This window comes from Triturus cristatus, chromosome 4_2 (assembly GCF_964204655.1).
Source record: "Triturus cristatus chromosome 4_2, aTriCri1.1, whole genome shotgun sequence".
NCBI lineage: Eukaryota > Metazoa > Chordata > Amphibia > Caudata > Salamandridae > Triturus > Triturus cristatus.
In genome coordinates, this window is record NC_140586.1 from 54,210,032 (window position 1) to 54,226,497 (window position 16,466).

The 16,466-nt window shown below is 45.1% G+C and overlaps 1 protein-coding gene across 7 annotated transcripts in view; it reads left to right on the forward strand.

Annotated features, from left to right (window-relative positions):
- The window catches only part of RFX1 (regulatory factor X1), a 549,504-nt gene that overhangs the window by 164,009 nt on the left and 369,029 nt on the right, over positions 1-16,466 (forward strand). For 5 of the 7 annotated variants that reach the window (XM_085600474.1, XM_085600480.1, XM_085600478.1 and 2 more), the window contains 2 exons: positions 8,661-8,755; positions 10,543-10,834. In XM_085600474.1, the coding sequence (XP_085456600.1) occupies positions 8,661-8,755; positions 10,543-10,834 (387 nt within the window). The remainder of the gene's footprint in view (positions 1-8,660; positions 8,756-10,542; positions 10,835-16,466) is intronic. The other 2 variants (XM_085600477.1, XM_085600479.1) reach the window with 1 other exon arrangement.

Below are 16,466 nucleotides of genomic sequence, written 5' to 3' on the forward strand. Positions count from 1 at the left end.
ATTTACAACTTTTTCAGACGCATCTTCGACATCGGAAAGTTCAGGTGACGCTGAACCATCAACCAGTACACGCGATAACCAAATAAGACCGTTTTATCAACCGGCACCTTTTTTAGACAGAGGATCCGGACGACCCAGCGGAAGAGCCAGAGCCAGGCGATGGTACCCGCCCAATCAATACCAAGGGGAAATAACCACAAGAAGAAACGTCTATCGCTGGTGAATGGAGATGAAGATACCCCGGTCTTCAACTTGTCCCAACATGAGTTATCTATTGATGAAATTGAGGTACTGAAAAAGGGTTTATCGTTCATTCCCACTATCAGACTTGATATAGGTCAAACAAATGTCGAAATCATACAACTTTTCCGAAAAATGAGACTAAAAATATTTTTTATGGAAAGGTTTGATCTAACGCCAAAAAACTATTCAGGATTAAAGAATCCATCAACTTTTTTTCCTAGCTCAACGAACATGCCAATGGAGCTCTTAACATTCGAAAAGAATGTTCTGCGAGACCTTGACAAATTAGATAAAAAAAAGATCTTTACAAAATGGAATCTGCCCAAAAATGAAAAACAGTCTTTGGATAAACTAACAAATAATCAGGACATCATCATAAAGCCTGCAGACAAAGGTGGCGCTATAGTGATTCTACAACGTGACAAGTATGAGACTGAAGTCCTACGCCAAGTATCCGATGTAGGGTACTATAGAAGAATAGATGAAGATTGGATTAAATTGATTACAACAAAACTAGGTTGGCTGTCTAAGAATGAAGCTCAATACATGATAAACGAAAATCCAAGGAAACCACTTATATACATACTACCTAAAATCCATAAGGACTCCACTAATCCACCATGGAGACCAATTATTTCGTGAGTAAATTCGAGTCTAGAGAGACCTGCGAAATAGGTTGACACATTTCTCAAACCTCTGGTATGTGAAACCCTGAGCTATATAAGGGATACAATGCAAGCAATTACACTGCTAGAAGGTTTACCATTTGAAGAAGAGCAAGAACTATTAGTTAAACTAGACATTGTAAGCCTTTACTCCAATATACCCCAAGAAGCAGGACTGGAGGCTATTCAAGTGTTTCTGGACAAGCGAGAACGACCTCACAATGTGCCCACCGACTTCATCCTTGAATTAGCCGAGATTTGTCTCAAATACAACTTATTTACCTTTAACAGCAAGCAGTACCTACAAATTAAAGGTACCGCGATGGGATGTCCCTTCGCCCCAGAGATGGCCATAATGTTTATGGCTCTCTTTGAAGACAAATGGATTTATCAGAACAACCCATTTGAAGTCCATATAAAAACATGGCATCGTTATATTGACGACATCTTTAGGCTATGGAGAGGAACCCATGAAGAACTGAATGATTTCACCAACTGGATCAATAACAGAAGCCCAGACATAAAATTCACGGTAAACTGGAGTAAGAGCAAGATGAATTTCCTTGACCTTTGGATCAGACATGAGGACGGCCACTTATACACGACTTTGTATACAAAAGAGACGGATAGAAATACCTTCCTTGATTTTAAAAGTTTTCACCAAAGAAACCTTCGGGAAAACCTGCCATTGAGCCAGTTCCTAAAGATAAGACGAAATTGCACAAAGAAGGAAGATTACTTCAATAATGCAGGAACTCTGGTGAACAAATTATTGGAGAGAAATTACCCCAGAAAGCTACTTAAACGGTCCATGAAAAGGGTGTGGTATACGCCTAGGGAGTCCCTCCTAGCACCGAGAACAAAAAAGGACGGCATGCCGTTAGTTTGCGTAACTACTTTTTCTTGCCTCACAAACAAGGTGAAAAAAATAGTAAGAAAAAACTGGAATACGGTAAAATGTCTCCAACCTTTTGAGCAGACACCAATCTTTGTTTTAAAGAAAAATAGAAGCATCAAAGATAAGCTGGTACGAGCCAATACAACCATAAAGAAAGAAGTACCATCCTTGAGAACAATGCTGTCTCTTCCACCAATAAAAGGCCATAGAAGATGCGGGAATTGCATCTCATGCGAGAGCACAATTGAAGGTACTGAATTTACTTACGGCAACAAATTAATCAAACATGAGGAGTTTACAAATTGTAATACACACAACGTAATTTATTGCGTAATTTGTCCATGCTCAAAGGCATATATTGGGAAGACGACACAACCGATCAGGAAAAGAATAGCGCAACACCGTTCAAAGATAAGATGCAAAACTCCAAATGCACCTATGGTATCACATTGCATCGATGAAGGTCATGGTCCCAATGATATCAAATTGACGATATTTAGACATGTCACTGGCCCAAATATTGAAAGCTCCCTATCACGACTAGAAGCTAAAACAATCATGTATTTAGGAACGATAGAAAATGGGCTAAATTAAATGACTGAAATGATACACTGTGGGTAGTTTCTTAGAGTGAAGATGCCACACAGAATAGACACGGCGGTAGAATTGCGGCATATATATATATATACATATATTCTTTGATCCATTCTTCCCATTTGGGACTGGGAAATAAAATAAAATAAAATAGTTGCATGGCCAACAAAACTTTTAAGTATCTATTTTCCCGTTTGGGACTGTAAATAAATGCATGGGCAACAAAACTCTTAAGTTTTGACCAGCTTACTTGGAGTGAAGCTGTTTCCTTGAAAGGACATTGGCGTAAATAAGGACATGTGTTTGGTCTATTTGTGCCGATCAGTACCGGTAATTTAATGCGGCACTATTGTGTTCCACCTATTATAACGTTATTCACTATCACGTTTCAAACAGTTCATCATTCATAACAACGATCACGGCAAACACGAATGTGTCCACCGGAAGTCAGGCTGTCTTCATCAGACAGTCCCAATCCGGAAGCCAGGCTTATCACGCATGCGTCTATGCGGACCACGTCATTGCCGCTGACGATCCAGGAAGTTTAAATATATTGTCGAACGTCTTCCCGCGTGATACGCGAAATAACGGAAAGGACTTCTTTACTGACCGGACAAGAAGTGGAAGCCGTATACGGGATAAAAGCAGGTACATTGAATGGTATACGTGTATTAGACGCATATATTGAGGAGCACACGGGTGAAGCAGGTGGAGAAATCGATTTCCATGCTAGTTTTGCACTAATTTACTCCTTTACATTTTAGAAGAAGCTTGATAAGGGGTACTTCACCAAATGAGTGTGTGGCACTGCGTTTTAGCTAAAATCACAATAGGCCTCACAATAACTTTCCTCTGTTTTCACAAATCAAGTTCCCCAAAAATGCACACTGGTGATGGTGCACGAGTACAGGTGCAGTTACACCAGTATTAAAAATTTTCTTTATGATTCCTATGTTTTTCCAGTCCTAAATCGGTACACAACACCTTTGAAAACAAATTGGATGGATCCCCTTTCTTATTAACTATAAAAGAATGGATTAACGACCGACATGTGGTATAAAGATTTGATACCCATCTGAATAAAATCAAAACGGTACGTTCAATATATTTGGCCTCTTTAAAGTTCAAAATAACAAGATACTTGATTGAGTTGGGCACTTTAAACTTTATTGTTTATTAATGCAGGCCGTGAAATACTGCACCATATATCTCCAGCATATGAGAGAACAAATATCCTGGTACGTAAGTTGCAGAATGCAACTCAATGAAAAACAACGATTGATTTATAATTATTATTTTTTGTAAATATATATAAATTTTTATGTTTTTTACACAGGTATAATGTCCTACTTGAAAACTACACTGCCCTGATGAAGACCTTCATATAATTATTTTGTTATGGTCCTTCTCAACGAGGGTTGAAACGCGTTGGCACTTTATTTTTCTGGGGTAACTGGGTCTACATGGACAAATTTGACTTATTCAATAGTGAACATTTTGGGATAGTGAAATTATATATCTATTCTTTGAGTCCATAACATTGAATATAAAAGTGTTCCCGACCTCCAGAGGACCTTGAGTGAAGCTTTATGTTGAGGATCTAACTACTAAGGTTCCAACAATAATCAATAATGTGTAGGACCACCACTATTTAGAAAAGTGTATTTGTTTATTAAGGTTTTATGTCAAAAACTTGTGTCATTGTTGTCTGTATTGTTTATATTGTATAGATGTGAGTAATGAATTTTTTTGCCAATAACTGCAATTTATCTAAAAAGTATGTTCTAAAACATATTGGTTTATGGAACAGAAAAAATACTTATAAAGAAAAATATGAGAAATTGCTCAAAGCCCATTGTCAATAAAAAGGACTAATGAGGCAAAAAACAAGAGTCTAATCTATGGTTTCAGAGGTATTCTGTTTATATAACCCATTCCATCTGGGTCAGTCTATCACGCTGCCCACCTTCTTTGCTCCCTTGCATCCCTTTAAGGAAGAGGAGCGTCTCTATCGTCTGGACCCAAAAAGAGTGTTGTCGTTCTACCGCACAAAAGAGTTCCGGGTGGAGGGCCAACTCTTTGTGGGGTACATGGGAGCTAAGAAGGGTCGGGCAGTGCAGAAAAGGACCATCTGTCACTGGGTTGTTCTCTGCATTAAGATCTGCTATACCCTGGCTAAGAAGCATCCTCCTGAGAGATAATGGACCCATTCCACCAGTGGAAAGCCCTTGACTATGGCCTTGGCTCGGTGTGTCCCTATGCTGGACATATGTCAGGCAGCAACAATGGCATCTATGCACACGTTTGCCAAGCACTACTGCCTGGACAGTCAGGTCCGCAGGGACGTGCATTTTGCTCTTTCAGTCCGCAACCCACTGCTGATAGAGTATGGCTTGGGTATCTAATTCAAAGGTAAGAAATCTGCAGCTAGAAGTCTCTATCAGAGGAACACTATCTAGCTGCATATTCCTTACAGGCCCACCCATGCCTCCCTGTTTTGCGTACTTCTTTTGTTAGGGCTAGGGTTACTCCCTTTTTCAGGGCCCTAGTTTGCACACGTTTACGTCAGTTACTTCGTGGCGCTGTGCTTCTGGCGTGGAAAAAACTGAAAGTACTGATGTCCGTGCGCCTGGGTTGCACCTATATAGGTGACCGCGACGTCCTAACCGTTGCAGACGACATCACGTGGTCCCGAATGGAGCCACCCGATGGCGCGCGCAGGGTACATTGCTTGAGCAAAAATTTCAGGATCCAGCCTGATGCCTGGGAAATTCAAAGGTTTGGAATCTGCAACTAGATATTATCTCTACCATATAATGCGTTACTGAAAGTAAGTAACTTGCTTGTCAGGTCCATTATAGCGTGGTTACAAGCTCTGATTTCAAAGCTCCTCACCCAGCATTTTGCACTGGGTGTCGAGAACATTTTCCACAGGCAGTCAAGCACAGGTGGTACACCTAGTGAGCAGCAGATAAGCAACTGGAAGAGTTTTAATCTTGCTACTTCTTGGTAACAAAAGAAACTCTTAAAAGATTTTTTCAATCCATATTAGATTCCAAAGGTAGAAATGGTTAAAAAATTAAAATTTCTGGCTGCTGGTGCTCGACTACTGTTTGGGGTTTGGATAGCCACCAAAGATTTGCTGGGTGCATATTTCATTTACCAATCATCACAAAGCACAGATTATTTTTTTGCATCAAGACATTTTTAATGTCCCGTGAGCAGGAGCAGACTTTCTGAAACTTCAAATTTCCTGTACCCATCCAAGGTAATGCAACTCCCTCTTTGGATGCCATGTCACCCTGGTAAGCACACTCAGCCCCCCAGCTTAGTTGCCCACAAATTCACTTTGAGGGAATTTCAGGTCTTCCTGCTCTTCTGTGGGCAGCATACCAAGGGGTCCATAGGTTGGAGAGGGAGTGCTTACCTTGTTTTTTAAGTTATTGTGTCAAAATGGGTCAGGGCAGTGAATGCACAGTTCTCAAAATCCATTCTCTGATCTGACTTGGCAGTCTATCTGTTTCTGATTTCAAGGCCAAGACATCCTTGCCTAAACAGCCCACAGCCTTGTTGTTGCTCATTACCTTTCCCTTTATGTCACCCATAACGCCGTAAAGTGAGCTATAATAGACTCTATATTTGGGTTTAATTTCTGCAAGTTTGGCAGCAGATATGGCAAGCTCAACATTTGTCCAGTCAGATCAATGTCAGCTAACTCCTCTGACTCGCTCCCCTGAAAGATCCTTGGAGGCTAGTAATTTCAGCAGAAAAAAATCCTTCTGGACTATTGGGGGGCCAAATCTTAATTTCCTCAAGGGACATGATGAGGTGCTAATGAGGTGGTACCCACTGTGCCTAGCAAGACTATTATGGTTGACTGAACGCAGACAGCAGGTCATTGAGCTCCCAACTGCTCCCAACTTGTGGCCAATGCTCCATCATGTGCGCAGAAAGACACTGGATAACCCATAAGGACCAATCCTCCATTGTCATCTTGCCACTCAGGCATCCGTCATAAGCTTAGACGCGGTTCTGCAATATCTAAGATCATACCTGGTTACACCATTTGAAGGGGTAAGATATGGTATTCCACCCTGTCGGCAGTCGGGACCAGTGCTTCCCAAACTTGTCTTCACTCAGAGCTCGAGTGTGGCCCAATGAAAGTGAGCTGTGGAGAGCAAACAAGAAATGCAGAAATTTAGAATCTCTACCAGTACAGCCCAACCGCACACATTAACATTTTTAGGAAGTGGCTTGGTGGTACCTTTTTCCCATTTATTGGGAACAATTTCTGATTCAAAGTAAAGATTGACCATTTTAATAATAACTTGTATTATCTCAACATTTTCTTTTGTGCGATGGAAATGGCACAGGGTTCCTTCTGGAAATCCTATTTGATTTGAAGCACAATGAAATTAAAATTTTCCTCAAAAATAAAAGACACAAAATAATTTGTTTCTGTGATAAACACTTTACAGTAAAAGTGAGCAAAATCTCTGCTAAATGAGAATAGTTCAAGAGCAGAATAAGAGCGTGTAAAACACAAACACTTTGTGATAGCGCTCGTACAAAGGTGTATTGTCTTCATTAAGGCTTCTTAGCATTGTGGTTGATGTATTCCTTACCTCATTAATTTCGTTTTCAATCTTTATTTAACAGTGACATACTGATACATTTTCAATGAGGTAAACTCCTTTTTATTTAAAGGGTACAGTTAATTTTTCATTAATGCACTCTCCCGACATCATGAGATTTGCTTTCATTGAAGCTCTTCAGAGGAACTTGATTGTACTGGTTTTTATTCTTCAGAAAGGTTCAACTGGTTCAATACCCAGGTACCTGTTACAGCAAGGGAGCAACCCCTCGACACAAACCCCATCATCCACAAAAGCAAAACTGGAGGTTGCTCATTCTCCTACGTCGCACCCAAGACATGGAATTGCCTCCTCAGCACATCAGAGCCTGCTCCTTACTTCTTGAGTTCCATAAGAAGCTGAAGACCTGGTTCTTCGTATAAGCACCATGGAACCACAAATCTACACACCTGCCCGAGCTCCTGGATACCCTCTCGGGTGATCAGTGCGCTATACAAATCAACATAACAAGACATGAAATAACATAACATCGTTTCAAAAGACCATTGTGCACTCAAGAGAAAGAGACTCTGCATTTGGTGTTCTGAGAAACAAATTCACCCAAGAACTAATTTTCAAATTAATCAGAATAAACTATTTCCTCGGCTTCATTCTTCCTGCATCTGGACAGGACATATAAAAACAAATGTACATATATTCCCTTCAGGTGATGTAGTATTCCTTATTTTGGGATGGGCCGTTCAGTCAAATATGTTTTATAGCTCATAAAATTAATTCTGATTCTATTAAAAAAGACAGAACTTGCTTATCTTACAATGACTTATGAGATAAGGTGCAACGCCTATAATTTTATCTATAGGAATGTGTTGCAGGACCCCGCACATTGGCTTAGATATTTTAACAATCAAAGAAAATGCCCACAATATGAAACTAATATTTCAAGTAGCATTGCTTTTCGTTACCTGTTAATCAAGTATTCCACAGAGGTTGATAGTTTTTTTTTTTGGTAGTGTGAGTATCTTGTATTTCCATTTGATTGTGCTGTTGACTGTCTCTTACTGTCTGCACTTACCCTTTTAAAAAATAAATTACTACTCTTTAACAACTGTGATTCGTTTAAAACGTTTGAATCTATTTGACATGTTAATGTTGTTTGTGTCTCTATCATGTAAATAAATTTGAACATTTCTTTTGCTGAAATCAACAGGTTGTGTGGCATGATGAGATATCTCAGAAGTCTTTGTTTACGTGGTATGCTGTGCACGTTGAATTGCATACTTTCAGAATCTGCGCCAATAATTGTACACATAAGCTAGGGGAACTTGTAATATTGGCATGCACAGCAGAGCCACAGGCCATGATGAGCCCTCTTGAATTAGTAGAGTGTGTATGATTGAAGCTTTTATAATATGAGCATTTGATGTGAGTGGGCTATGTGCATGGGAGTTAAGTTTAATATGAGCGTGTGCAGGATGGCACTGGGGCACAGAGCACATGTCTATGAGTGTACTCAGTCATGTTCTATGGTAACGCGAAGGGTTGCATTGGGGACGCTGCAAAGGTAGGAGTGTGGTATAAAGAACGCTCTGGAGAATTATGTCTTCAGTGTAGAGGCTCAATCTCTTATTTTCCAGCACTTACTTGCAGCCATCACTGTCCTTGCAGGTTCAGCAGCTCCAGCAGGTGCCTGTGCAACATGTGTACCAGAACCAGGTGCAGTATGTGGAAGGAGGCGATGCCAGTTACACTGCAAGTACAATGTGAGTATTGTGGTACTCCATGTATGTCTCACACTTTGGGGTATGGCCCCTTTGATTGTCACTGTGGTTGTAAGACACTTGCAGTGAGAAGGTTATTGCTCTAGTGTAAAGGTGTGCATGTCTATAGGACCCCCCTTGAGCAGACTGGGAATTCTTCAGCATTGACTTTATCAACTTAGTCAGTAATGTTTGTTGAATCTGATCACCACACGGTCTGACAGGGGACTTTACACTTTGTGCTGACCCATGGCTACAGCTACCTCATTCAATTCTCTGGTGACTGTGAATCCAGTTAACTTCTTGATTGTTTCCATTTGAATTGTGTCCCAAGTGAAAATGGACTACCAGACCCCTGGTAGCCATGTTAAACTGGACACCAAGACCCTAAACCCCCTTAATTCACCCTTATGAATTAGATCAGACTTTTCTTTTGTTTGGGCTGTGAGATATTGCGCTAAAAAGGATTTCTGGTAGAATTTAAGCTGTTAGCTAAGTCGTCAAATCACAAACCCACTGAGGTGTGAAGAGGCATTAAAACAAAAGGCCACGTGGCACGTGTGACATACACAATTAATACATTGCATTCCTTTGTCTGGCACTTCTTTCCCATTGACTCGAACTGGTTGCAGATACTGTAGTAAAACCCAAGTCCCAAAGATTACTAAGAATAACTGAACCCTTCTGATTTGAATATAATGTATTTAGAATTATTTTAAATTTATTAGACTGTATATTTAGAAAGAAATAGCACGGCAACCCAATGAATATGTTATAGGTTGAACGTCTGCCGCAGATGGTCTTTATCTAATTTTAACTGCCCTTTTTACACTGCTGTCCTTTTTACTTCGCTATAATAATAGTCAATTTTTTCTCTGAAATTGCAATGCTGAATTCTTCTGTGCTGTGACATACCTTACTTAGTTTTTGACCCCAACAACCTCCTAAAGTCTTGCCTGTTCCAAGAATAGGCCTCACATCCTTTACTCTCTGATACAAGCACTAGGGCATGAGTAGAGGCAGTAACATTTCTTGTCCTATCAGACAGCTTGTACCCCAGCCATTCTTGGCTTTCCATATGATCCTTCTGCCTCTGGCTAAAATAGTGATTGCCTTTGAAACACTTCTGTGCTGCTATACTGCGTTTGCTTTAATGTGTATTGCATGGGTTCTGTATAGTGCAAGCATGAAGCATCAAGCTGTCTGTAAATACAAATACATCATAAACAACATGAGCAATAAACATGCTCCAAATGTACATTTCGGTTGTCTTTAGCTATAATGTCTGAGTGTGTTTTTGGGTGCGTGTTACACTCCTGTAGAGTTCCCTCCATGATCTTGTGGCCCTGTAGCTACAGGAAAATAATTGTTCTCATTGTCATCAAATGATTACTAAAAGTTAGACCATTACCTAATAACTGTTCAGTTTGTGGTCCAAAACTTACTACGTATTAATAATGCTGGTATTTTTCTGCATGTGTGTGCTTATTTAGTTAAATCTAAGTCTTCTGCCCCTTGTCACCTGCTTCAGCGAGTCTTACACAGCATATGAATCCATGCAGGACACCAGTGCTAGAGTAATAAAGGAAAAAAATCAGCATGCACAGAGTGTGAAGGAAGCTGTGTCACTGACAGTGCATATTCAGTTTAGGAGCAACGATGTGGTGTTGCATTTAGGTTGGGAGATTGGAGTGAATCAGATGGGGAAGCAAGGCAGTTGTTTTTCCTGGAGAAAGGATCAGTTTGTATTACTTCCAACTTTCAGACATTTCCTCATCTTTCCTTTACAGCAGATCAGGCGCCTACCCCTACACTGAGACTCAGCTTTACAGCCAGAACCCGCCAGCCACCTACTATGAGTCTCAAGATGCTCCTGAACAGGACAGCACCCCAGCCACCTCGCAGGCAGTGGCCAGCAGTGGATCCGTTCCCATGTACGTCAGTGGAGGGCAGATTGTGTCTAACCAGAGTGGAGGCAGTGGAGGCGGAGCAGCAGCGGGCACTTACGTAATTCCAGGAGGATACCTACTGGGCAGCTCCAGCCAGACCTACTCACATACCACACGTGCCTCCCCGGCCACTGTAAGTCTCTACAGTTATTTCTCATGTCACATGCCATGCAGGCCTTGACAAATTATGAAAATATTACCAGATCTGCAGGCCTAGTGTCTTAAATAATCTACTTGACCTAACTGTAATGCTTTTGACCCATAAACTGGTTTCAAATTATGTTATCCTGGGCAAATATTTTTATTCACTGAGCCGCCACTTTCTTTATTATCACAAATGAGAGCCCCTTCAAATACGCGAGTTCAGCATGTCTGCTGTACAAAAAACATTGGTTTGATGTAAAAGACTAAACTTTTGCTCCATATATAATACAAATCTAGCCACATATAGTATACACATGACCCCTGACTTGATTCTTAGTTCATTAACAGCATTGTCTTCAGGGCAGGGGCAGGAATGTTTCTCAAATCACTTTTAAGAAATACATAACTAAACCATGAAGTGGTAGCACACTGTCATTTGCAATCCGCACATTTTCCATTGAAATAGCCACAACATTTCTCACTGTTTTACTGATAAAACGATGCAGTGTACAATCAATAATGTTTGGAAATTGAGTTTCTGCAAATATGTCATTTGCACATCACCAAGTAAAATGTTCTGAGTTGTTTTGCGCCGATTTAAATACAGAAAATTTGGATCACACTTCTGAAAGACAAGAAAAGTGCTTTCGTAATTATTGATATATTTTGAAATATTTGTACTATTCATTTACAAGCTAATTAAATGTGTGTTAGGAAAAAAAAAACAAGCATTTACAATACAATAGGTCTCGCAATGACATTGTTTTGACCTATTGGCATTGAATTTTCTTTTTTTTCCCTTCGTGAAGCATTATTCAAGTAATGGCGTTGTAAATGACAATGTCTTTTACCCCCTGTTGAGCCCTGCATACAGACATACGTAGAAACCGCACTACAAACGGGCACACATGCATGCACACAAAGAGAAACACACGCACCCCGTGAGACAGACACACTAATACATAGAGGCTAATGGCTTGAAAAGCTTGATGAGAGTGAGGAGGTGGGTTATTGGATGTAAAAAGGCCCCAGGTGAAGGTATTTGCTGATCAATGGGCAGGGAACAGTTTGAGCGGGGGAGGGGCTCATTTACGCATTTGTCATTCTATGGCCCTGCTTTCACTTTGTGATCCATTGGAGGGGTCTGCCCCCCCCCCCCCCTTGCTAGTTCCTGTAAATTGCAAATGAAAAGTATGGTTAGTAAACTTTGGGCTATTATGCAGGATCCCCACCAATACTTTGAAGTATAGTGTAAGATCAATGCTTTCAGATTCTCTAGATATTTCTATCACTCACTCTGTTGCTTAAAAAGTTCTATGTACAGGGCACTGTTGCCGTATGTCTAGCAGCACTTTACAAGTATCCTAAGTAAATAAATGAAAAGTCTAAAATATGAGTTCATATTAAATAACTGGAATTAAACAAACATATATAAACGAATGCAACTGAAAGAGGCACTGTTCGGTTTTAATTACAGAGCCTGAACGATCAGGCTGTGCACTTTAAAGTGTCTAAATTTTACTTATAATTCATATTAAAAGGTATAAAAATAAAAAAGGTACTATCCAGTCAAACTCTCTACACAGGATCTAGTGGAAAAGAGAGCCAATTGGAAAAAAAACACTTCATGTAAAACATCAAATGACACACGAACGTTAAAAAGCAGAATAATTTGTATATCTGATAGAGACTACTAGCCGCAGATTCCTTAACATAGAATTATCCCCAGGCGTGAGACTGGACCCCGAAAACTTTCTTGTCCCAGCATCTCTGCGCGCCGGGAGGGGGGGGCGGCACCACGCGACTCCGCCCGCCGTTCTCCGCGGGCGTGACATCAGCGAGGTCATATAAGCCCCACCCCGGCGCGCTGATGTCAGCTTCCTCCTTTTCGGATCCGGATCGTGTTCCTGGTCTGTTTTCAGGCCTTCTTTATTACGCTTTGCGTTTCTTTGGGAACAGTGTGGGAATTCCTTCGGGCTTTAAGACGTGCTCGTCTTGCGCGCACCAGATGTCGGCGACGGACCCTCACCCCATTTGTATGTGGTGTTTGGGGGAGCACCACGACTCCACGGACTGCAAGGCTTGTCAGCAGATGAAGCTGAAGTCCCGGCGGGAGTGCCGGATGAAACTCCTCTCGGCCCGCATGTCCAGGTCGGCGTCGTCGCCGCGTCCGTCCCCCGCTGAAGGGTTCAAGAACCGCCGCTTCCGTCTCCGACATCATCCCTCTCCGAGGCCGCAAGGGCGTCACCCACCTGTTGGTAAGTGTTGCAGTTTGTCCCAGAGGCCCGGTCCCCGCCCTGTGGGGGGTGCAGGTTCTCCGCGGGTTGTGCGGCCTCACGAGTCGCCACTCTACCTGCCGTTCCCCAGCGTGGGGGCGGCCAGAGCCTAAATGAAGGCCTATGCCTTGCAGGCCTCTTTGGCTCCTCCTCCTCCTCTTCCTGGGACGTCTGCGGATCCCATGCCATGTGCGGGGCCTTCTGCGGTGTCGCCGGCGGCTCCAGCCCCGGCGCCAACATTTTCGGCTTCAGGTTCTGGAGATGTGGTGTCGTCGGGGTGCGGCCCTACGGGGTTCCCTCCTTCGGACCACGGCACCTCTGCCTCGCCGCAAACCCCCTTGGGGGTCCCTGTGGTGTTGCGGAAGGTTGCCGGTACTCGGGGCTCATCCTCGAGTCCCCCTCGGTCCTCTTGGCAGGCGGCGGCCTTGTCCGAGACCGAGTTGATGCCGCTCAGGCGCCGGCGGCTGCTGGCCCCTGGCGGCGCCGCAGGGGCTGGCTAGGGGCCGGGGCGCATCCCTGGGCCCCCCTCATCTCTCCCCGCAGGCGGTTGCCTAATCGGAGGTCGAGTTGGCGCCTTTTCGGCACCGTTCTTTGGCCGCCCCGGCTCCGACCCCGCCCCGTTCTCCCGCTGTGCGAGTCGTGGCAGAGGTTGTCTCGGCGTCCCCTTCGGTGCCAGTCGACATTGAGCTGACGCCGGTGGCGGACTCCATGGCGCTGTGCCGGCGTCGGGTCGTAGATTAGTCTTCGGACGCCCCCTCTTCTCAAGAGGTTCGGCAACAGTTTGTTTCTTCTTCTCCGGAGACGGGACGCCGCGTCGTGGCCTTTTTCCCGGCATCTTCCAAGGAGGGCTCTTCGCCGTCCCCGCGGTCTTCCCCGGAGGCGCCTCAAGTTCCCCACTCGTCGGTCAACCTTCCCCCATTCCAAGCTTGGCCTTTCCTTCCTCCGGTTGGGCTGGGGGACGGCCGGCTTAGCTTACAGCCGTCGCCCATGGAGGAATTGCTCTGCCCACCGCATTGCCCTACGGAGGCGAGTGCTGCCTTCGACCGGGCTGTCTCCGCGACTGCGAGGATTTTGCGCATGGGCGACCTGGCTGCCCATTTCCCCGCGGATCATTTGCTTGAGGTTCTCCATCAGGGCTCTGGTGGACGGGAGCTGCTTATTCCCTTCGAAGCTTCGCTCCATAATTCTCTCTTGGGGGCCTGGGGGCATCCTGCCATGGGGGACACGGTGCCCCAGCCGCTTCTGCACCGCCACCGTCCTGCTCCGCATGATCCTGTCTGCCTTTCCTTCTACCAGGGGCCCTCTTTTGCAGACTGCCTTTCCCTCCTTGCCATCGGTGTTGTCTCCCCTGTCACGGGAGGCCCGGTGGTTAGATTCCTGGGGGCGCAACATCTTCGCCTCCTCCAGTGCTGCCTTGCGGGCGCTCAACACGCTTTGTGTGTTGGCCAAGGCCACTTCTTGCTTGTGGGATTCGGCGGAGTCCCTTCTGTCTTCCGCTTCTCAGGAGGATGCCTGCGCTGATCTGTGGCACCATGTGTTGGATGGCCGGGAGCTGGCGGCGTTTATTCTTCGCTCGGCTCTGGATGTTTCTGAGGTGCTTGGTCGCACCATGACTTCTTTAGTGGCCCTCCGTCGCCATGCTTGGCTGAGGGATAGTGTTTTCTCTGAGAACGTTAGGGAACGGCTGGTTGACATCCCCTTCGATGGCGCTCTTTTGTTTCACGCCCCTGCGGATTCTGCCATTCAGAGGTTCCTTGCGGGGCTTCGTCCTCCTCCTCCTCCCCCTCCTCCTCCTCCTCCACCTCCCCCTCCTCCTCCTCCTCCTCCTCCTCAGTGAACCTGGATGTCGGTCTGTGTTCTGGGAGGTGGTCTCCCGTTGTTTTCTGGGGCCTAGTAACAAGTAGCCCCGGTTGTGTGTTCTGTGTGGTTAGTGTGCCTTCAGGGTCCTTCGGTGCTGTTGGCTGCTGGTTCAGCCTCTTTTTTTGACTTGTGGTTTTGGCTGTTGGTAAGCCCGTGTAGGTCTTGTGATTTGGCCTTTTGTATCTTCTTTATTGGCCGCTTGGCAAGCCGTCTGCGGTTCTACCCGCAGTCTTTTCAGTTTGTCCTCTGCTGCGGAATTGTTTTCTAAGAGGTGTTCCCATGTTTTCTTGGGACGTAGCGTACCCTAGTTGGGGTACTTGTAGCTATTACATAGCTCTGTTATATGCTGAGGAGGTGTGGTCACCCTTTCGGGTTCCTTGCTCTCCTTGGCGTCACGGTATATCGCAGGCGCGATCTCTTTGACACTTGTCTTGGCGCAGCTTGCGTTGCGCCCGGGTCTGTCCTTCTCCATGTTCGCTGCGTCGCTAGGCTAGTCTGGCCTGCTGTCTGCGGTATAGTGTTGCGACGCTTCCGCCCTTCTGTCCGGCGTTTCGGCCTGGTATTCTGTCTGGTGTTCCAGGGGGACTGGCTTACCTTGGCTTTCCTTGCCTTTCTGCGTTCTGGTTGCCGGCCTGGGTCCGTCCTCGGTGTCTCTCTCTTTCTCTTCTGCCTGGTCCCTTTTCTTTCGTGGGTCAGTGTGTGTTTCTGGACCGGCCCCTCCTTTAGGGTGTGTTCTGGCCCTCCCTGGCCTCTGCCTTCGGCTTGCGCCTGGCTTGTTCTGGTGCACTTCTCCATGCTGTTGCTTGTTCATGCCTGCACATGCCTGCTTGTTCTGGTCCACCGTCGTGACCTTTGATGTGTTCCCTTGTACCCCTGCCTCTGGTTCCGCTGGGGCTTGTGCACCTGTGCCTTTCCTCTTACGCCTGCGCTATTGGCGGTGGGGCCGTTCCTGCCCTGTACGCTGCTTGTGGCCGAGGTGTGTTCGGCTGTTTGCTCTCACTGTGTGTGCTTTTTACGGTGGGCCCTGCTTCCGGTTCTACCTTTTCTCCCTGGGGTTCGAGGTGGTTCTTTTGTTCCCTGAGGCCCTTCGGGCGCTTTCTGCCCCTGCGGGGTGTTGGGCGGTTCTCCCTTAGTTGGGCTTGGGATCTCCTGGCCTTCCCTTGTTCCTGTGACATGTCCCCCGCTAGGGCCCAGTGTCTCTCCTGTCGGGGAGGCTCTCTCGCCGGCCCTCCTCCCTTCTGGGTATGGCTAGGGTATCTATTCTACGTTAAGGAATCTGCGGCTAGTAGTCTCTGTCAGATGCACAAGTTACTTACCTCGATGTATCTGGTAGAGACTATTCTAGCCGCAGATTCCTTCATGACCCGCCCTTCCTCCCCATTCTGCGAGGACCCTCTGCTTGGGTTTCTGCACTCGTCCCCCTCGGGGTGGCTTGTCTTCTGTGGGTGTCCTCTTCGCTTCCTACCGGTCAGGCTGTCCGGTTCT